Genomic DNA, 20,704 nt, shown 5'->3' on the forward strand with positions numbered 1-20,704 from the left:
CACTCTGAAATGAAGACTTCCTTTCTCACTGGATAACAGTTTTATAGATACTGCAGGCTGTAAAGTACACAATTAGAGGGTCTAATACGAGCTTGTGTTTAAGTATTTTAGAAGAGCAACTGAGATAATTAGATATAACGAAGGGGGAAGTGTTTGGAAAGAGTTCAGACTGTTTTTTACAAAATATAATAAAGTATTCACAAGTGTCATAAACTTACCAGCAGTTTCTCCTCTTTTTATCTCCTCTGCTCTGTTGTGTTTTAGTCCATGTGGATCGAACGCACCACCTTCACCACTGTGTATAAGCTGCCCGGGATCCTGCGCTGGTTTGAGGCTACCGACATAAAACATGTGAGTCTGACAGACATGTTGATTTACGCTGTGCTTCACTTTATTCATGTTTAAAGGTGGCCTATCATGCTTCCTAGAAGGTTAGGATAGGTCTATGGGCTATACAAAATATACTACATTTTTTTGCACAAAATCATTCTTGGTAGTTCGGCCTATTTTGGTCAGCGGTAAAACCAGCTGACCAAATGTGCTGGAGCTCAGCTCAGGTTGCTAGGCAACACCGCAGTGCCAGCCAAATGAGACTCAGCACCTGGAGGGTTTTGGAAACGGCTCATTTTCCAGAGATTAAAAAGAATGTCTGGGTGTTTTTATTATTAATCTTCTTTTTACAAGCAGTAGAAACCCAAATGGAAGTACAAAAATGTGCAATATAGCTTATAATATTTTTAATATATTTTGCAAAATATATCCTTTGATGTCCATCATGTTTCTCAGATTACTTTCTTGATTTTTATGTCACAAACCATGGTGGCGGTGGACCTCTGTTTTGCCACGCTAAGAAACTATAGAACAGTTTTAGGTTACGTCTCTATTGCAGTCTCTGTTCAGGGCAGAAACAGCCAGTTTATCTAAGGTATTTTAAATTAAGGACAAATGCAGTTTTGATCTTTTAAAAATGCTGAAGCTGGCCTTCAATTCAGGGAATGTAAATCAGATTACTTCTGCTCTTCCTCCAACCCTCACCCCCACAGAGACTACTGTTCCCTACAACTTGCCCCCAGGAAATAAACCACATGGCAAATAAAAAAAATAAAAAAAACACTTTCTTCATTAAAAACCTTCATTTGCTGATTTTATTTTCTCTTCTTTCCATCACGGTCCACTTCCAGACTACATTGTCTCCACTAGAAAATGCCATAGAAACCATGGAGTCCACCAATGAGAAGATTCTGACCATGATCAACCAGTACCAAGCCGACTGGAGCCTACCCATCAACCCGCTCTCCATGTTACTCAACGGCATTGTGGATCCAGCTGTCATGGGAGGCTTTGTGAAATACGAAAAGGTATTTCAAATGCTCCCTTTTGTCATCTGATAAAAGGGATTATTTTGCTTTAAAAAAAATTACTAAAGCAAAATTTGAAGCCAGAATGTTTCCTTAAAAAATGACTGATCTTCAGGAGTCTGGCTGAAGATCAAAGGCAGCACTGACAACTAATTAGTGTGTCAACTCTTTACATCGTCCTGAAGCTTTGACAAAGATTTGGTGCAAATTCTGCAGCCATTAATTTTGTCAAATATGGTTTATTTTAGTCTCGGTACCTCATCCTGGATAATAGCTCGTACTAAATTCAGTACCTCTTGAATTTAAAACCCAACATTGCAATCTGCTATAGCTGATATTTTATGTGGTAATCTTTAACCAAATCCTGAGTATTTCTTCTCCGTCAGGCATTCTTTACAGAAGAGTACACGCTGCAGCACCCAGAAGATCGAGAGAAACTTCTCCGGCTCAAAGACCTCATCGCGTGGCAGGTACACAGCACGTTCAATCAAATACATGGACATCCACCTCGTCTGTGGTCTTGCTCCTGCATGTTTGTTCTGTTTACGTCGTAAATTTTCACGTGTAGATCCCGTTGCTCGGTGGAGGAATCTCTCTGCATGGGAAGAGAGTAACAGACGACCTGCGACCTTTCCATGAGCGCATGGAGGAGTGTTTCAAACAACTGAAGAAGAAAGTGGAGAAGGAATATGGCGTCAGAGAGTTGGTAAGAATTAATTAGAAACAATATAAAGGGGACAGACGTAAAATTACAAACTTGGGAAATCCACAAGTCTGCTCCTGGAAGGCTGGTTCAAAGAGTTACTGTAGTGGAAATTTATAATGAAGTTGTAAATTAGTCTACTCAGGCAAACTACTCTAAAATACTCTTTAAACCTCTGGAGTGGCACAGTAATTGAGTTTTGCACTTTTTAAATTTCTCTGTGGCCAAAATAAAGCTGAATTGATGTCATTGGAGCGATTAAGATATCTGACCTCTATAAGAAAGTACACTGACAATGATGTCTTGTTTTACTTAGTCATGGTTTTCTGTTATTTACTTTTTCAGATTTCACTGTAGATTCAAAAATGATCCCCTTTTTTTGTCACAAAAATTATTCTTGTTTTACACCAAACCCTTCCTGTTGTTTTTATGCCCTTGGATTTGGATCATCTGAACCAATTAGGACAACATCCAGGAAATGTTACATTAGACTTCAGTAATATCAGACATTTATGTTTGGGATGGTAGACTGTGGCTTGCCTCTCTAATTACCTGTCACATAGATAGCTTCTAATGACCCTTTGCTATAATCCATTGCATCTTCCTCATGTTTTTTTTTTTTTTATTGGATTGTGAAAACCTTGACTTTGGTTGTGTCCAACCTTCTTTGTTGCAGTTCTACTTTCAACATTTTGTTATTAATCTGATTGGAAACATGACTGTGGAAATTGTCTGACTTATGACGGTCACAACAAGTTCTTTTTCTCATTCTGTACTACAGAGTGCCAATAATGTGTGTGCTAGAAATAGTTATTTCTTATTTCGGGTTTTGTTTCACCAGACTCCACATGCTCCGCAAATTTTATTTGACATGTTTTGTAACTTTCTTACACACCTTTACCAAGATTATCAATAATTTCAAAAGTTTTAAGAAAAGTATTTAAAAAAAAAAAAAAAGCAAAAAATAAAAAAAATAAAAATGAATGCTGTTTATTGAGACAGTATGTGATTTTCTGCTTCACTTAAGTGTTTTTCTTGTGAAGGTCAGCTACCATGAAGGTCCTCCCTTTTATACACAATCAGTACAAAATTTTTTATTATTATTATTTCTCTGTGTCTCTGCAGCCAGATCTGGATGAGAGAAAGTCTACTCGTCCTCGCTCAATGCTGCGCTCCTTTCGACAATCCATCATCTCCATCTCTTCACTGCAGGGATCTGAATGTGGAACCCCAACCAAGTCTCACGCAGACAGGTAGAATAAAAGTTTACAGCTTTTTGACATTTAACCTGTCGTCTCGAGCTGCAAAGATGCATCATTTACCAACAAAACGCTGATAAACAAACTGCTAAAAAGTGTCAAATGAATACTTTTAGGATGGAAACAAATCAGCTCGCAGTGGAAAAATGAATTCATATATTTGTACTGATACAGAGTGTGTAATGTCTTGGAACAAATGGATTCCACTTCATTTAATGGAAATAAAAGTAATCAATCCTTAAAGAACTAAATTCAAAGATAACCCAAAAATCTATTTATTGTACAAACTGATAAAATGATACTCAGTACCGGACCTGAACTGGACTTATTATGTCCCAGAGGTTTTCTACTGGATAAGACACAAGCTCTTTTGAAAGACTGCTCATCTGCTTAAACCCAAGAAAGTTGCAGTTTGGTGCATTTTGTAAAAGTAAAAATCAGATGTTTACTTCGTGGCTCTTGGTTACCAGAAAACGCGCTCATCTCTTAGCAACAGATTAACAACAAATATTGGTGTTGTTCAAAAAATGTAAGATTTCCTCTGCTCGTTTGAAATGCTACTTATCTTATGCTACTTAACAAGAATTGTGCAGTTGTTGAATTTTTTTTAGTGAAAATGTATTTTTTTTTTCTTTTTGTCATTGGTGGTGAAATATATTATAAAACCAACATTCAACACAAAAGTAAAAATCTTATTTATACTTCGTGGCAGTTCGTTACCAGAACAACAACAACAACAAAAAACGCTCATCCTATGCTTTGCTATAGCAGGCCCCAAAAACTCAGGTCTCGTCAATATGAGGAAAGGTGAGAGAAAAAAATCATCTAAATTTTACATTTACTTAATTCATTTAATACCCTTATTATACTTGTCTTCAGAGACAAATACTGACCTATATTTAAAATATTTTATTCCATATCTTCCAATTCTTAATAAATCCTCCCATACATAAATTTATTGAGGAACTAATCCTCTCCACTTCTTCTCTGATTCCAATGCATTCCTCTTTTAATGGAGTCATTATTTTTGCCATCTCCTCATAATTGTTTTTTTTTTACCAGCTGCTAACATTATTTTTTAGCAAATATTTGTATTCCAAGTGCATTTTAGATATCTCCCCACAAATATGAAAAATCTATATTCTGTATTCTGACCAATAATTAAGTGAATAATTCCAGCGAACTCCTGCCAAGTAAGGCTGGAGAACTTGACAATCCCAAAAGACATGAGAATGATCTGCCATATGGTTTCCACACTCCCTCTAACATTGTCTAATTGGCCATTTTTAGTTTTGCTTCAATTTAGGGGTAATAAAGAAACGAATAATGATTTTTCCATGTAAATTCCCTCCGTCTGCATGAGCAGTCCTGTTACTGAATGGAAGTCGGCGCGCCTCCGTGTGTTTTACCTCCCCAAATCATCACTTATCCCCACTAAACCAGCCATGCTGAATGATGAAACAAGCCTCATTAGCCTCATTCACAGCTTCCTGACATCATGTCATTCATGCAAAAGGTGAACCTTCTCTCCTGTGTGAAAACTAAGAGCAGAGGGGCTCCCCAGAGGAGCCACCCTCATAAAGTCCCAGCAGTGACCCGCTGGAAGTCGTTCTGCAGGGTCTGTTAGAGATCATCCCGGTCCTGTTGATAGGTGCGCTTTCCACCTTCCCTAGAGAAACTGCCTGTCTCACAGGCTGTCCTTCATAATTTGTGAGAAACGCAGCGAATGTTCTGTAGTTTGACTATCATCGTAACCTCTGCAGAGTCGAGGTTTCACCTCATGCTGGCAGTAGCAGCACTGACCATCGACAAATGCAGAACTAGTGAAAAAACAGCAAGAAAAGATGAGTAGGGAAAAACGTCTGTGACCTCCAACTTGTAAAATCGTTCCTGTTAAGGGACGTGTCTCGTTGTTGCCCCTCTACCGCAAATGTTGCCAGTTTTAATAACACTACAGTTACTTTTACTGAATAACAATCACCTCTGCTACTGAGCGGACAAGATCAATATTCTGGGTGTCGAATGGACTTGAGGCTACAGTCTGAATGAAGCGTTCCTTTAATTTGTCTTTTGAGCAGTCTGTATCCTCAGATAGCATTTTATAACTTGTGCTTTTTTTTTTTTCTGTGTTTCTTTTAAGGGACATCCCTGAGTCACCAAACTCCTGGTCCTCCACTCTGCCCCGCTCCAGCGGTAGCATGAGCATAGGTGAGGAGAGCGTGGTGACGGTGGGCGATGCAGAGGTCAGACTGAGGAAGAGCAAGAAGAAGAAGAAACGAAGCAGCATGATTTTCATCTCGGAGGAGAGAGAAAGGACGAGCACGCTGGACTGCAAACGGGTGAGCGTTGTCGGCCGTAGAGCAAGACAGAAGATTGTAAAGACATGCACGTCAGGAGGAGGAGGAGGGAGCGGGGGAGGCTGAGTGTAAATACTCGAGCCAGAAAATTCAGAGCCTTTGCCGAGCTGCTGTTTAGTTTTCTGATCTCTGTCTCCCTCTAGCTGTCCAAGAAGCAGGAGTTCCGCAGCGACACCAACCTGTGTGAGCCAAACGACGAAAACGCGCCGCTGACCAATGCCAACTCTCGATCCCTGCCAGCCATCACAGGTAACAGGAGCACTGAATCATCTGAGCCTGGACAGTGATGTCAAAACAGAAAGTCAGGGCCTGAGAGAAAATGTCAGGCTGGAAAAAAAACAAAAAAACACACACATAACCCCCAGGCCAAGGTGGGGGGGGGCGGGGGGAGACATGTCCACTGCTGGCAAGCATGGAAACGTGGCTCTGAAAAAACAACACACAGCCAAATGTGAAGCAGGGGGAAAAAAAATGTTGTAATGTTTTAGAGAAATGCACCAATACTGTCCAGTTTCTGTCATTTTATCACTTACATGACCTTGCACTTGTAGTGGTGCATCACAGCTCTGTTCTCTGATGCTCTGCTGGCTTTTTGCCACGTTCAGACAAGCTGAGCCAGCACAGGTGGCCGTGTTAATACACTAACTGTGATTAGTACTGCTGGCCACATCTGAGCGAGCACACTTCTCTAGCAGGAGCAGATAATCGTCAGCAGAACAGCTTCAAGAGCAAAAATGTTTTCCCAAAAGTGTTTTACTGAAAAAAAAACAAAAAAAAAAACAGATAATAAAGCACCGAGTCGTGCTCCTTGTTTTCTGTAGGTCTGTCTTTGTCCGTGGCTGGTGGGGGAGAAGAGGTGGACGCAGCCAGAGCCAAGAGGGACAGCAAGAACATGACTCCCTCCGGGACGTCTGACCGGACAGCAGACAGACGCTCAAAGGGCGTCATTAACCTGCTCTTTAAGTCCAAGGTAGACAAACATGACAACACGTTTAATCATTTTCAGTGGCATATTAATCAGACATTTGTAACCCGTTAAAAAACACGTGAGAGTTAAAGAGAAGTTAAATTATTCAGTAGCTGAATCGATTGGACGGTGCATTGCGGTGCAGGACATTATTACTGTCCTCATCCAAACGTACTCTGTATGCATTTACATTTTCAGCTCTCTCAAATCAAAATTATTAAGCAAAAGCAAAAAAAGACGAAAGACGGCATTCTGCTCATGAGCGTTTGTTTTGATTGCATTTTGCCTTCATTAACGAAAGCTATATTTACATTAAATCGTCATGCTTGTTTTAACAGAGCTCCAGATCAGAAGATCCAAAGCCCAGTGATCCAACCAAGGACGCTGACAACCATTTCTGAAATGTCCTTCGCTAATCTTCTGTTTGCCTTACTCATTTATCTGCACATGTTTTACGACAAGGTTTAAAACCTCCTTCCATATCCAAAATTCCACATCACTCTCAAGTCTGACTGTCCCTCCCAGCATCTCTGTCGCTTAGTCGAATTGATTCAACCTGTCAATAAAGGCTTTTTTTTTTTTTTTTTTTTTTTATTGGGAGACTTTTTTTTTTTTCCCCTGGTAGTTTGAATGACACTTCACAGAAGCTAAATGCCACCTTGCAGCTTTTGAATCAATTAAGCTTCTACAAGAACAAGCAAACACAAACCAGCCATCTGATGCTGCTGATTAAAAATCTCCTTATACAGGTTTCAGCCCGGTGATGACGGACAGTAATGAGAAAGCGATAATTCAGTAAAGCGTACAGGGTGCCATGTCCTCACGTAGGACTCTGAGCTGGAATAATACGGCAAACAGCTTTGATGCACTGATTCAACAAATAAGGGGGGGAAAAAGTCGACAAACAGTGAGATTAATCTGCTGTGCTGTTTCTATCATTCTTTTGAAGCCATTTTCCTTTTTTTTTTGTATGTTTGAGGTACCATTTGTGAAACATTTCTTTAAAATAAAGTCTGACTGTTTTGTGTAAACCAATTCGATATGCTGTGATGTTGGGTTCACTCGCAAAAAGTCTTTCATACCCCTTGCACTGTTTCCGATTTTCCCATATCACAACCACAATGTTTAACATAAAGCTTTTGTTCTTTTGCGTTAAATTGGGATTTAAAGGAAAGGACCATCTGGGAAGAGCAGATATCTTCACAGTGGAACGGAAAGGACGCGTAATTAAAGAAATGTATCTGTGAAATATCTGGAAACTAAGGCATGCTTTTGCATTCAGCACTGCTGAGATAATATTTTGTAGAAACACATCTTTACGGGTGTTCCTCCAACAGCATTCTGCATAGACACATTTTATTATATATTCTTATATATTATATATTCGACTGACATTTCTCCATAACTTTATCCCTGACCTGTTTAGTGTGTTTCTTTTACTTTCACAATGCTGTTTGCATTTTATTCAGTAGTGTCGAGAGTAGAGGGGTGTGCAATGTCCCTCTACATTGACAAATGTCAACTACAACATTTTTATTATAAAAACTCAATAAATTCACCAATATTAAAAGCTATAACATTGTGCTTTTACAAAGTTTTTATAACAGAGCACTAATCTCATCGTCTACTGGCCTTTCACAGGACTGGTCACCTGGCCTTAACAATAAAGTCAGGGATTTTGTTTTTATTTACTTAAGCTTTCTACCCAGAGGCGAGCATGGTGTCCCTCTTTTTTTGTGCTAAATCTAAAGCTTGAAACCTTTGCTGTGTAAGGTAAGGTTGTTTTTAGATTTGTAATTTGTTTCTGCGCTTGTAGATACCACTCCAGGGTTACAGTGAATAATTTACTCTGTGAACAGGACCATTAAAAATGAAAGAGCAGCCCAAGATAAGGCCAGTCAGCAAAGGACGATGTTGGTGAGCCACGCCACGTCTGAAGAGCTATTTTGGGCCAAAAGGGCGGGGGGGGGGGTGTGTGTGGGGGGGGAGGGGGGGAACGACAAGCAGCTCAGTGGATGGTGAGCAGATTTATTCCTTTATCCTTTCAACAAAAAAAAAAACAATCTGGGAGACACCTGATGGCCCATAGGGTCGGTTGTGCAGCTTAAAGTTTGGTACCTGTGGGTTGGTCCTGGCTTATTTTAAATCCGCACAGCTAAACCCCCCAAAGCTCTGACAGATAGCAAGCAAATGGAGTGGGAAGGTTATTGGCTCTCATCCTGCCTTCTTAATTGAATTTAGTGACATTTTAATAAAGACATTTTGCTCAGTTGTTGAAAGGAGCGGACAGACAGCTGCATTAGATGAATATAAATTAGTAGTCTGTATATTCAGACAGGGCGCTAATACCTCTCCTGCTCTGGTAAAGTGACATTAAGTGAGAAAATATAATTTCAGATTAGGCTGTTTTAATGACGCGCGGATTGGATGGGTATCTCACATTTGCCCTCTGGAGGTTGTATTTCCTCACGGCTCTCTCTGGGCTCTGTACTTGAGAAGCACATGTAGTCAGGAGGTGATTAAGGGCAGTCGAAGCTTGGCTTCCCTACCTTATTAATGCTACCATTAGCTGCTTTCACACTGACCACAAGGCTTCCCAACAGCCAATTTAAAGTTGCACAGTAGCCATTTAAAAGTCTTGCAAAGTCCTGCCCTGTGACTCTCTAGTCTGGAACATGGAGTTTTTGATTAAACCGCGACTCCAGTCAGTGATTTCATTGCCAAAGACACACGTCTTACAAAAAAGATGGATTGAGTGGCTGGCAAAGTGGAAAGAAATGCAGTTTATTCTCATAGGAAATAATGGTGGTGCATTGCTTGAGTGATTGTGACTAATCACCAATGAAATTATTCTGAACTGTCTGAATTCATGAAAAACAGCATATAAGTGTGTGTGTGTGTGTGTGTGTATGTATATATATATATATATATATATATATATATATATATATGGATCTAAAAAAATGCCACCACAGTATTTTTTTATTTATTTATTTTTTTATCATTTGCAGTTTGGCATGTGAATCTGTGTGTATTTGTAGTGCTTTCCTGAGGTGGTTGACAGGAGCAGTAATGGCGAAGCGGAACCTTTGTTTGGGGGGCGTTGCTCTCAGGTTGGTTCTGGGATGGACTTCCGGTTTGTCTCAAACGCAATCTGGAAGTTAACAACAGCGCTGGTTGTTAACTGGTGGTTTATTTTCTCTTCAGGTCAGTATGCGGTTGGGGAAAAGCACCAAGGCTACCGTGTGGGATATTTAACATCTCGATTAACCAGAATATGTCGTGTAGTTAGGTTTTGTGCACCGTTTGGCTGGTTTTCTCGGGCGAGGTTGGCGTTTGCTCGCTCTTGAGAGCCGTTGGATCTTAGCGTCTCTATGGAGGGCCGTTAGGTCCCAACGTCTCCCTGGGCCGTTATGTCCCAACATCCCCATGTTGGACAAGTTTTATTTTGTTTTTTTTTTGTTTTTTTAGTGTTGACAGTTAAAACAAATTGAGTGTCCTTTTCCCAAAATAGGGGTTGAATTGTTAGTCGGATAAACTCCAACACTTTACGGTCCATGTCTATGGACAAACACTTGTTCTCTTTTACATGCATGTTGAGGTTGAACCTTTGGAGTGAGCTCCGAAGCTTCAAGTGCTAAAATTGTGTGTCAACTCTGTTACAACAGTTCTGACACCCGGGTATTATAACAGATCGCATACAATGTCAGTACATATCGGTTATCGCCGATAACTGTCTCAATTTCAGTTGATACATTAAGAGATTCAAAGTGGTTTCAAAGGGATTGTCAAGTTTACTTTGTAAAAGTGCAAAGAATAATATTAATTGTTTGATTGTCAAGTTACCATAGTTACAGTCAGAGGTTTAGTCCTTTCCTTGTATTTAAACTCAGCTTGTTTACTAATACAAGTCAGCAAATAAAAAAAACGCAATCTGGAAGTTAACAACAGCGCTGGTTGTCATTGCTGACTCCTGGTTTATTTTCTCTTCAGATTGTGTCAACTCTGTTACAGCAGTTCTGACACCCGGGACCTGTAACATATATATAATTTCTTCTTTGTGTGTGCTTTGGAGTTTCTGTGCTCTTGAGTTGCTACAAAATGGAGCTGTATTTCCCTCAGCTCACTGGCTGCAACCACGAGATGCCGTGAGATCTACATTCTGAACATTGTCTTCCACATCGGGTTGATGGGGTAACAGGTCCAGAAGGGAACCCCAGACATCTCTCCCAGGTCAGACTAGACACATAGACCATCTTCATCAGTTCATTTTAAATCCTTCATTGTAATTCAAAAACAATCTAATTATTATTATTAACAATAATGTCACCAAAAGCTGCTAATGCTGCTCATCTGATGGAGACATAAGAGAGAAGCTAATATTCTTTTAAAAACAGATATAAGCATTTGGTTACCAGATGGTCTAATAGTTCAAATACAAGAAAAGTGAAAAACCAACAGACTCGTAACCAGTTTACAGGAAAGCATAGAAATGGACTCATGTATCTCTTTCCCGGCTATCAGCAATGTGGGCTGCTGACGCTGTGCTGCTGTTGGTGTCAAGCTCTCAGTTACACAGAAAAAGCTGGAAGACATTGCGCTCCGTCTGTTGTTTACATTTCCGCACCGTACAGAACAAATGTGTTCGAGTGGGTCGTTTACAACCCATCAAATATGGAGCGGCAGCACCATTTCTTTGGGATCATTCTTTATTCTATTTTTATGCTAAAGTGTAAAATTATTAAACCAAAATTATTTCTTTGTAGCTCTTCAATCAGGCAAAATTTCTTGTCACGATTTACAACAGCAGCAGCAGCAAATGTTTGTAAGCTACATTTAATTTTACTTTTAAGATATTTTTAAGTCAAGTATGATTCAAAATTTTAAACCTGATAGAGTGATGAAAAACCCTACTTAAATTAATGGTTTTAATATACCATTATCAATCTAAACTTAATATTTAACCATTAAAATCCCTGTTTTAATCCCTAGCCTCCTGAAATACACCCTTCTGAAGTCCGTCATGGCGCCTCGAATGATTAAGTTGCAAAGGGTTAATAGTTTGAGTCATGCAGAACTGATTTGACTGTTTCCATAGCAACGATCAGAAGCACGGACATTCCCCCAGAACTACAGACTCATTGTAGCTATGACCTCATCTATGACATAGATCAAAGAACATCTGAGGTTATGAATGCTTGGATCTCAAAACAGGAGGTTATATCCAAGCATCTCTTTGATCTGTAGCACACGTTTTTCACAAATATTTTGAGAATGGAAAATATCGCAGTCACTATGTTTTTTCCAATAGCTTTTGGAGCAGGATATTTGGTCACCTCAGGAGTGAGGAAGCTTTGCAATAAGCTACTTCCTGGGGTCACTTTTGACATGGCTATTTGCACGGATGAGTCCATAGATTACGATGAATTTGATGCATATCTTTTCAACCCTTCCCCAACTTCCCAGTTGGGGAAGCAAGACTCACGGCAAACTTCCCCGGCTGGGAAAGTTTGCCGTGGCTCATCATTAGGCCATGGTGGGAGTTTTCAGACAGCTCTGTCCCCGGCTAAACCCTCAACCTCTGCGCTGACAAAAGCACCATTGGAAGATCGGACCCGAGAGAGAGCTGTCCTAGGGGAAGATTTGGCTAATCTTCCAAAGCAGCAAACGTCCCCGGCTGAGGACGTTAATTCTGGTAAGAGAAGACCTGACTACCAAACATTAACTTCTGTGCTGCAGAAAAGGGCAAAAGAGGAGGATATCTACGGTGTTCGATCTCAGAACAAATCACAATTTGCCGCATGCAGAACTTGCGATGACTTGGCTAAATATCACCACAAACAACACGCTAGAAATCCTTGTTGTCCACTATCTTGAATGACATCATGTTATATCTGTCGCGCTCTCCCTGATTTTTAGTGTGGCAGAGATCTTAGCATGTTTTTTCCCCTGGGTTTTGGTATTAGACATTTGATTACCTCAGGAATGAGGAACATTTCTGACAAACCACTTTCTGGAAGCGATTTAGGACGAGTGCACTTTCTCTCGGTATTATCTTTTCAATGTTTTTCTTTTCGATGGTTTTCATTTTGATGCTTCCTCGGCTGGGGAAGTTTTCTGTGAAAAGGCAACAGCTGAGTCTGAATACTCAACTTCTCCTTTGATGAAAACTGCAATAGAAGACAAGACCCCTGAAGAGACCACTGTCCAAGTAATGATTTTTCCAATCTTCCCTAGGAACAAACATGGAGACAGATATGGATATTAATGGATATGATAATGAACAGTGAAAAACGTGCTTGAAGTGTAAGGGAGTTGTAATTACAACTGTGCATCCAGGTGCCGGAGCTGGTGTGTGAGGTTGAGAGGTTTTGGCTAGAAATAGTTGGTTTCACCTTGATCCATGGCTCCGGTTCTGGAACCAGTCTCCTTGAGAGGGGCTGGACGTACTTCCACTCTGGAGTTGCCCACGGTGAGAGGCACCAGGCAGGAGTGGGCAAACTTATTGCCCCCCCATCTCGGCGCCTGTACGTTGGGGTTTACCCCGGTTAACGAGAGGGTAGCCTCCCTCCGCCTACAGGTGGGGGGACGGGTTCTGACTGTTTGTGCTTACAGGCCGAACTACAGTTCAGATTACCCACCCTTCTTGGAGTCCTTGGAGGGGGTACTGGAGAGTGCCCCTCCTGGGGACTCCCTTGTTCTTCTGGGGGGCTTCAATGCTCACGTAGGTAATGACAGTGACACCTAGAGGGGCGTGGTTGGGAGGAACTGCCCCCCCACCCCCGATCTGAACTCAAGTGGTGTTCTGTTGTTGGACTTCTGTGCTCGTCACGGATTGTCCATAGCGAACACCATCTTCAGGCATAAGGGTGTCCATATGTGCACTTGGCACCAGGACACCCTAGGCCGCAGTTCGATGATCGACCTGGTCGTTGTTTCATCAGGTCTGCGGCCGTATGTTTTGGACACTTGGGTGAAGAGAGGTGCGGAGCTGTCCACTGACGCTTCACTGTGGCATCTCGGTCCAGACTGTTGTACAGATGAATATTCTTCAACCACCTCCACTTCTTCTTCCATGATGGAAATGAGGTTTGATTTCCATCATTATTTATAATTATAAATAATAATAATTATTATTATTATTTAGTGTATTGATAAATGTAAGCTTCTTCGCTAGGCAGTTAGCAGGGACACACTGCGGGTGGTCGCTTTTGGAGTTTTTATTGTGCGTGTTGTCGCTTGTCTGTTTATAAACCATGGATCAAGATGAGGCTTTTAATGGTTAAAGGATGTGTGGTAAGAGCAGTTATAATGATGGCAGAGCATTATGATGATCACTTGAGTGTCACGTAGGAATGTGATCAGCACGTCTAGAAATTTTAATTTTGTTTGTGTACTTAAGCCTTGTAACTCGTCTCCGTCCTTAATGGCGAGTGTCACTAGTTTGTCCGGTGGGCCGCAAACGGACTTGTTTGAGTTTCAAGTTCAGTGGAAGGAAAGGGTGTGCTTTGAGCCTGCTGCCTGTGAAATGTCCGATCTGGTGTAGGAGTTGGCCTACATTTTGTTTGAATCCCATGAGAGTATGGTGCTGGACCATGCTGGGTTTTTTATGCGTGTGGCTCTCTGTGTTTTGTTGGTCATGTGATGAGAACCCTGGGAAAAATTTGTGAAGCAATGATGTGACTGTTTGGTGTTGCGGAGATGTCGGCTCACTTTGGTTGATGCCCTTTTGGTGTTGCTGGCTGTGGGACATGAAGGCTGATGTGACGGTGGTCCTCCTGAACACCAAGATCTTCGGTAATGTATTACCAGCCCCATCATTTTAAATTTGTTTTTTTTAAAAGGTTCCCCTTTGGGGCCCTTTTCTTAAGGGTGGGGGTGTTACGGCCCTAGGCCTTGTAGGCTGGGCTGCAGGTGTTGCTTTTGTCTGTCTTTGTGCTCCTCCCCTTTGCAGGTGTCTCTGGTTCATTGATTGGGAGCGCAGAGTACTTGAACCTGGCTTCTGGGTCGCCTTCAGCGTCCACTCTGCCGATTGACACTGGTGGTGTTTGTTGCCAGGCCTCAGCTCCCCTCCTTTCTGCACATTTGCGTTTGCCTTTGTTTTTGCACTTCAACACTCCCATATGCACTCATACAACACATCCAAGCATTTGCATTACACCACTGATACTGATATCCACAATCCATTGTTGTTTTTGTTAATAAATATTAATTTAAATGCACTTTAACCCCTGCATGGTCTCCCGTTTTGTTATGACCTTGAGCCAGTCGTAACAATAAATATTATTACTATTGATAATAATATTAGTAATATAATAACAAAGTTCTAATAATTCAATATCATTATTATTGCTGTTATTATTATTATTATTATTATTATTATTATTATTATTATTATTATTATTATTATTATTATTATTATTATAGCAATAATAATATGAATATTAATGTATTAGTATGTTAATCAATATACAATTAATTATATAATAATTAATATGATACTTAGTAATACAATAATTATTAGATTGCTAAGTACTATACTAAAATGATTATAATTAATCATAATAATGTTAATAATACATAGTTATCACTATAATAAATATAATTATTACTTATATTGATAATTATTATTGATACTATTGATAATGATAATAGTAATATAATAAAATTATAACAATATTATGTTATTAAACTATAACTTAATATACATTTATTTTATAATTTAATAATTACATTATTATTTTATAATTAAATAATTGAATTATTACGTTAAATTATATGATTAAATTTTTATTAAATTTAATTATCTAATTAAATTATTAATTATAATAATAAATATTAGTATTATTATAATTATACTGTATTATAATAATATATGTAATTATAATATCTTATATCATTTATAATATAAATAATATTTATATTATAAAAATAATATACGTATATTATTTATATATTATATATATAAATAGTATATAGTTATATATAATAAACACATCTATTTATATATAATAAACACATTGATTATGTTTTTTAATCATAAAAACAGTGTTTTTATTAAACAGATTGTTTTTTTTAAATCATAATAGTACTAATAATTAAAAAACAATAGCAATATTATATAAAGTTATATAACATAAATTTATATTATAACTTTATGTTATTATAATTTAATAACATAATATTACATTATAATAACAGTTATTGTAATTTAATACTGTTATTATTGCTATAGTTTTTTTAAATAATAGTAGTAGTACTAATAATGTCCCCACAAAAAGAAAATATCAGAATATGCAGTCCATTACAGTCTTATGTTTTTATGGCTTGATGTTTATTTTGCGATTATTAATAAGTGATCAACGTGTTAGATTAGCTACTGCAGCTATTAGCTCATTAAAACCTGCTGTACTGATGATTTGTCAGAGTTGGTGTATAAGTCGCCTTTTATTTTCTAACTGAACTGAAACAGAATTCCACACCACATCCACATGTTAAGGTTGTCAAAGTCAAGCTAGCATAACTGAACTAGTATATACTATGTTTTATGTAAATATAGTAGGCTATGTGAAAAAAATTTCATGACAACATGAATAACAGCTTTTAAATGCTAATAATTCTTGTTGGCTGGAGATTTTTCAGATAGCTAATCCATCATATATGCTGTTATAAATGTTGCCTCTGTCTCTGACAGGAAGGAAATTATTTCCTCCTGGCTCACGGTTTTTATTTACAAAATGTTTTTGATGCTGTAATTAATAAATGTCATACTTATGGATGGACAGGACTGCACGGTGGCACAGTTATTAACACTGCTGCCTTATGCCAGGATATGTCTGGGTTTGTATTTGGGCTATGGAGTTAGCTTTTTTTCTTTTTCGTTTATACTTGAATACAGCTATATATTAACAATAAAGCTGAAAAATGATAGATATTCTGTTTTGTTTTTTTTTCTTTATATGCCTGAGAACAGCTGCAATTAGCCTGAGTCCTGCTGGGTCTTGATTAGAATAAAAAGCATTTGATGGCAGAAGAAAAGAGGTAGTAATTTTAATACAAAGATACAAAACTTTATTGCTGTGAAAGCTGGTAAAATTCCAGCTTGCTTCAAGAAAATTAGAGATTATACCTTTACTTTTAAGGTTCTGTCATCAGACCCAAAGCTGTAGGTAAAGGACTTATCCACCAGGGGGCAGTAACACATAGCCAAAAGACTTTCAATTATTCGACCCTCTACATGCTGGTGGTTAATGTATGAAGGACAAGATGAAAGTCTCCAAATGTACCAATAGGTTCTGCACAATGGACAGGTAATATTTGCACATAACAGACATAGATGATCAAACGTGCCCTCAAGGCGTGGTGCAAGAGTCTTGAGAGGTAAAGAAGTGGATTTTTCTGTCTGGAAAGTTTGAGTGTTTGTTCACTCTGGAAAGACAAGCTGTCCCTATGGGAATAAAAGCCTCGGTGAGTTCTGACTTCTCCCTGTGATTACAACCACAAAGCAACGTCAGCATGACATATTTCAGCACACATCCCTGACCGGCCGGCATCATTTTCAAGTTTACACACGTCAGCTACATTTTAAAAGGATAACTTTTCTGTGGATCCAGTGCACTTATGAAATGCTGCTGCGCTGCTGACCACTGAACCCTGGAGCTACAAACAACCTTGCAAGTGCTAACAACTCGTAATACCTCTTGATGTTTTGGCTTAACTTCTGGCTAAAAAAAGAACAAAGGGCACGATGAGCGGTATCCTTTATGTTTTATACATGAAATGCATTGCAGCTTCTGTTTAATAGTCAAAAGGCAAGAATACGGTTAAACTCATGCACAGAGGGCAGTTGTGCTGTTCTTGCAGACTGGCTTTTCTCAGCACTATTTTGAATTAAGCCTCTCTTGTTCTTGCCAAGGTCTTAAAGTTTAATCTAGTGGTCTTTTGGGGTGTTTGTAAAGGAGTGTAATGAAGGAGTTGGAGTCAGTGGCATCTTGTAATTTTGTCCTTGGACACAGATCAAAACGAAGCACGCAATCTCCTCGTTCATATTTTTAAGTAAAATATAAATGTGTTGTAGTGAGATTAAGTTCTGCTTCCTCTTGGAATCTGTTTTGAAAAATTTAGAATTGTTTAAATGATAGTAGCACTCTTACTATAAGTGGTCAGTGTTTGCATTTTCAGCCTCTAGAGTGCAGTGTTGAAATATTCCAGCGACTGACTCTTTCTCGATCAATTCTTGTCCAGCAGAAGTTGATGGTGTTTGGAGCACAAAGTGTTGAATACCCTACAGAACTCTGTAAATCAAGGCAGATAACATGCCCAACCATCCTCGCCCTCAACTCCTTTAGTGTCAGTTTCCTTTCCTCCCCACGCCTCTCTGTAATTGCCTGGCTCTTCCTTTGTCAACTCTTTTCTCCTCTCTTGACTCGTTCTAGCCTGTTTTGCCCTCCCCAATGTTATTCCTTCTGCTCTCTCTGACAAACAGCTGATAGGGAAGCAGGCACCAGAACAGTAGTGTGAGTTTTAATGGGTCTCCCTGATAAAGCCCTATCTGACAGCTGATCAAAGAAAGCCATGTTGCTCACATTCCTTGGTTGTAAGGGGTCACTCAGAAGGTTGAATGGAAGTAATACGAGAGGTAAAATGTCTGCCTGCAGCCTGTGCTCTATGCATGTCACATTTGCCTGTGCGGCTCTGGGATTTGGGAGAGAAATCTACAGATTCTATAGTGCCTCTGGAAAACGGAATAAAAGGTGAAAGGTACCGTACCTTTGCAGTAACACAATAACAGCAGAAACTGAGAAACCTTTACCAATCATTTCTGACTTTTACCAGAAGTGTCTTTTTATACTCACAGTAATTCACTGGATTGAAGTGAAAAAGCGATCTTTATTTTCAACATAAAAATTTGGTTGTAGAAGAAATAACAGAAAGAAGAAAGAAATCTGTGTAAACTACCAAACTATCGAGCCCAAACACAGGGCGATATGCAGTGCCGCACATGTCCCCGAAGAGCTGTTAACCCACAGCCCAGAGGAGGTTATGGTGTAGAAAAGAGACTTTAAATAGACTAGAAAAATGACTCAGGCATTAAGTGTTGTAAAATACATGAAAAGGGTGTTACCTCTTTGCAGGATTAGGGTGCAAGCAGACAGTAGTTTAGATTATCAAACCTTCTCTGGATGGTGTCCTGAAAAGGGGTGCCGTTTTGGGATTAAGTGGTTCTCCTAAGGGAGTTCAATGCCCACATGGGCAACAATGGAGAAACCGATCGAAAGGCGTGCGATTCAGAGGAATTACCTCCTCAATGTGAACCCAATCTGTTTTGTTGTTGGGCTAATATGAGAGATACAGAATGCCCATAGCTAACACTAAATGTCGATGATCGACTTTGCAACTGTATCATCAGACCTGTGGTGTTATGCTTCGGAGATCCTCAGGTTAACAGAGAAGCTGTGAACCAATCAAAATAGAAGTGAGTTGTGTCTAGTGGCAGGGGAGGCTGCTTTTTGAATAGTTATTCAACTGTTTCATATTCAACATTGTGTGTGCAAAAACTAACATATGTCCAACAGTTTTCCAAGCTCCTGTTAGAAATGTATTTTTCTCAAATATTTGGCCCTAAATTCAGTCTCGATTTTCAAACTGAAACAACTGTTCATAGCACGTCTATCGTCTTACGAGACGATGCGAGGTCAGCGCCTTCTCCTCGGTTTGATCGGACAGCTCACCAGCGGTCGAAATTACAGTCTGGAAAGTGGAGCCCGTGTCATCTTGAAGCTCGTTTCATTAAAGAGAAACTAACAAGCATGACATTCACAGGTAGCAGCAGGGTTCGACAGCAGCAGAGCGGTATCAGTGGGTTAGACATCGACCACGTAATTGGTGACGGCTGTACTGTCTGTAAGCTGATGCAGTGAGAGATTCCACAGGAGAGCTGCTTGTGTGTGTGTGTGTGATCTGTGGCACTAAATTCCCTATCAGATGTCTGGTTGGCATAATGATGATCATGATCTGTGTGTGTCAGCCAAACAGTGGCTCAGACAAAGAGGGAATGGGGACAGAAGTAGATAGAGGTGAAAAGGAAAGGATTTGTTTTGGAAGACAGAAAAATGCTGGTTTAGAATCAGGCTATATTGGGATCGAAACAATGTAAACACAATTCTGCTCTAATTTAAAAAAAAAGAAAAAGAAAAGTGTTTTGGACACACTGTAAAAAAGGAAATCATAAATGTTCCTTTCTTTCAGAGAGTGTACATTTTTAGAGACTGTTTATTACTTTCAGAATCAGAGCTTTAATCACACTAAAACTAAGTAGGTCTAACCAATTTGGGAACGCTTCCAATTGGATGATTTACAACATTTGAGTTAAATGTGAGATTATGTCTGTGAGTGTATTTTAAGGCAACACCTCAGACACACTGCTTCCTTGTGTGACATCATTGTAAAATAATAAGAAATCAGCCAAGATGTCAGAAACGGAATCGTGGATTTTCACAAGTGTGATTCATCCCTGGGTACAATTTCCAGGTGTTTGAAGGTCACACTCACCTGTTCAAATAATTGTTTGACAATTTAAGCAATGTGACAGTGTCTATATGCATCATACCATTCAGGAAGGGACCGGTTCTGTGTCCGACAGATGTTTGGGTAAAATCGTGTATCGACCTCGTGAAGATGCTGGCTGAATCTGAAGCCTCACGGATTATATTCTGTAAACGACTAAGGGAAAAAGAACTTAATTCTTAAGTTATGTGTGGTTCCATGAAATGAAACTAGAATTTAATTTCCAACCAGTTAGGGGAATGCAAGAGGGGGTAAGATGACAAAGTCCTGACCTCAGTAGCATAGAAACCTTTTGCAGGTGAAGCTGAAAAGGCGTGTGAGAACATTGAGACTACGAACGATATAGGGAAATATTGTGTAATGCTTATAGAATGATATCAGAAAAATCATTACCCAAATCTTCCAGTTCAAAGTTCAAATCTTTTTACATACCTGGTTTTAAGTGTCGTCTGCATCAACATGCTGTAAATGTTATATTGTTCCTTTATATTCTA

The 20,704-nt window shown here is 39.3% G+C and overlaps 1 protein-coding gene across 1 annotated transcript in view; it reads left to right on the plus strand.

Annotated features, from left to right (window-relative positions):
- The window catches only part of dock2 (dedicator of cytokinesis 2), a 102,203-nt gene extending 94,524 nt beyond the window's left edge, over window positions 1-7,679 (plus strand). The window contains exons 43-51 of the mRNA XM_015001292.2: window positions 265-351; window positions 1,182-1,358; window positions 1,745-1,828; window positions 1,927-2,064; window positions 3,187-3,314; window positions 5,461-5,659; window positions 5,821-5,926; window positions 6,499-6,647; window positions 6,983-7,679. Of these exons, the coding sequence (XP_014856778.2) occupies window positions 265-351; window positions 1,182-1,358; window positions 1,745-1,828; window positions 1,927-2,064; window positions 3,187-3,314; window positions 5,461-5,659; window positions 5,821-5,926; window positions 6,499-6,647; window positions 6,983-7,045 (1,131 nt within the window). The 3' untranslated portion in view covers window positions 7,046-7,679. The remainder of the gene's footprint in view (window positions 1-264; window positions 352-1,181; window positions 1,359-1,744; window positions 1,829-1,926; window positions 2,065-3,186; window positions 3,315-5,460; window positions 5,660-5,820; window positions 5,927-6,498; window positions 6,648-6,982) is intronic.
- Window positions 7,680-20,704: the final 13,025 nt, after the last annotated feature.

This window comes from Poecilia mexicana, unplaced genomic scaffold, assembly GCF_051168715.1.
Source record: "Poecilia mexicana isolate PSO_F unplaced genomic scaffold, ASM5116871v1 scaffold_10, whole genome shotgun sequence".
In the NCBI taxonomy this organism is placed as follows: Eukaryota; Metazoa; Chordata; class Actinopteri; order Cyprinodontiformes; family Poeciliidae; genus Poecilia; species Poecilia mexicana.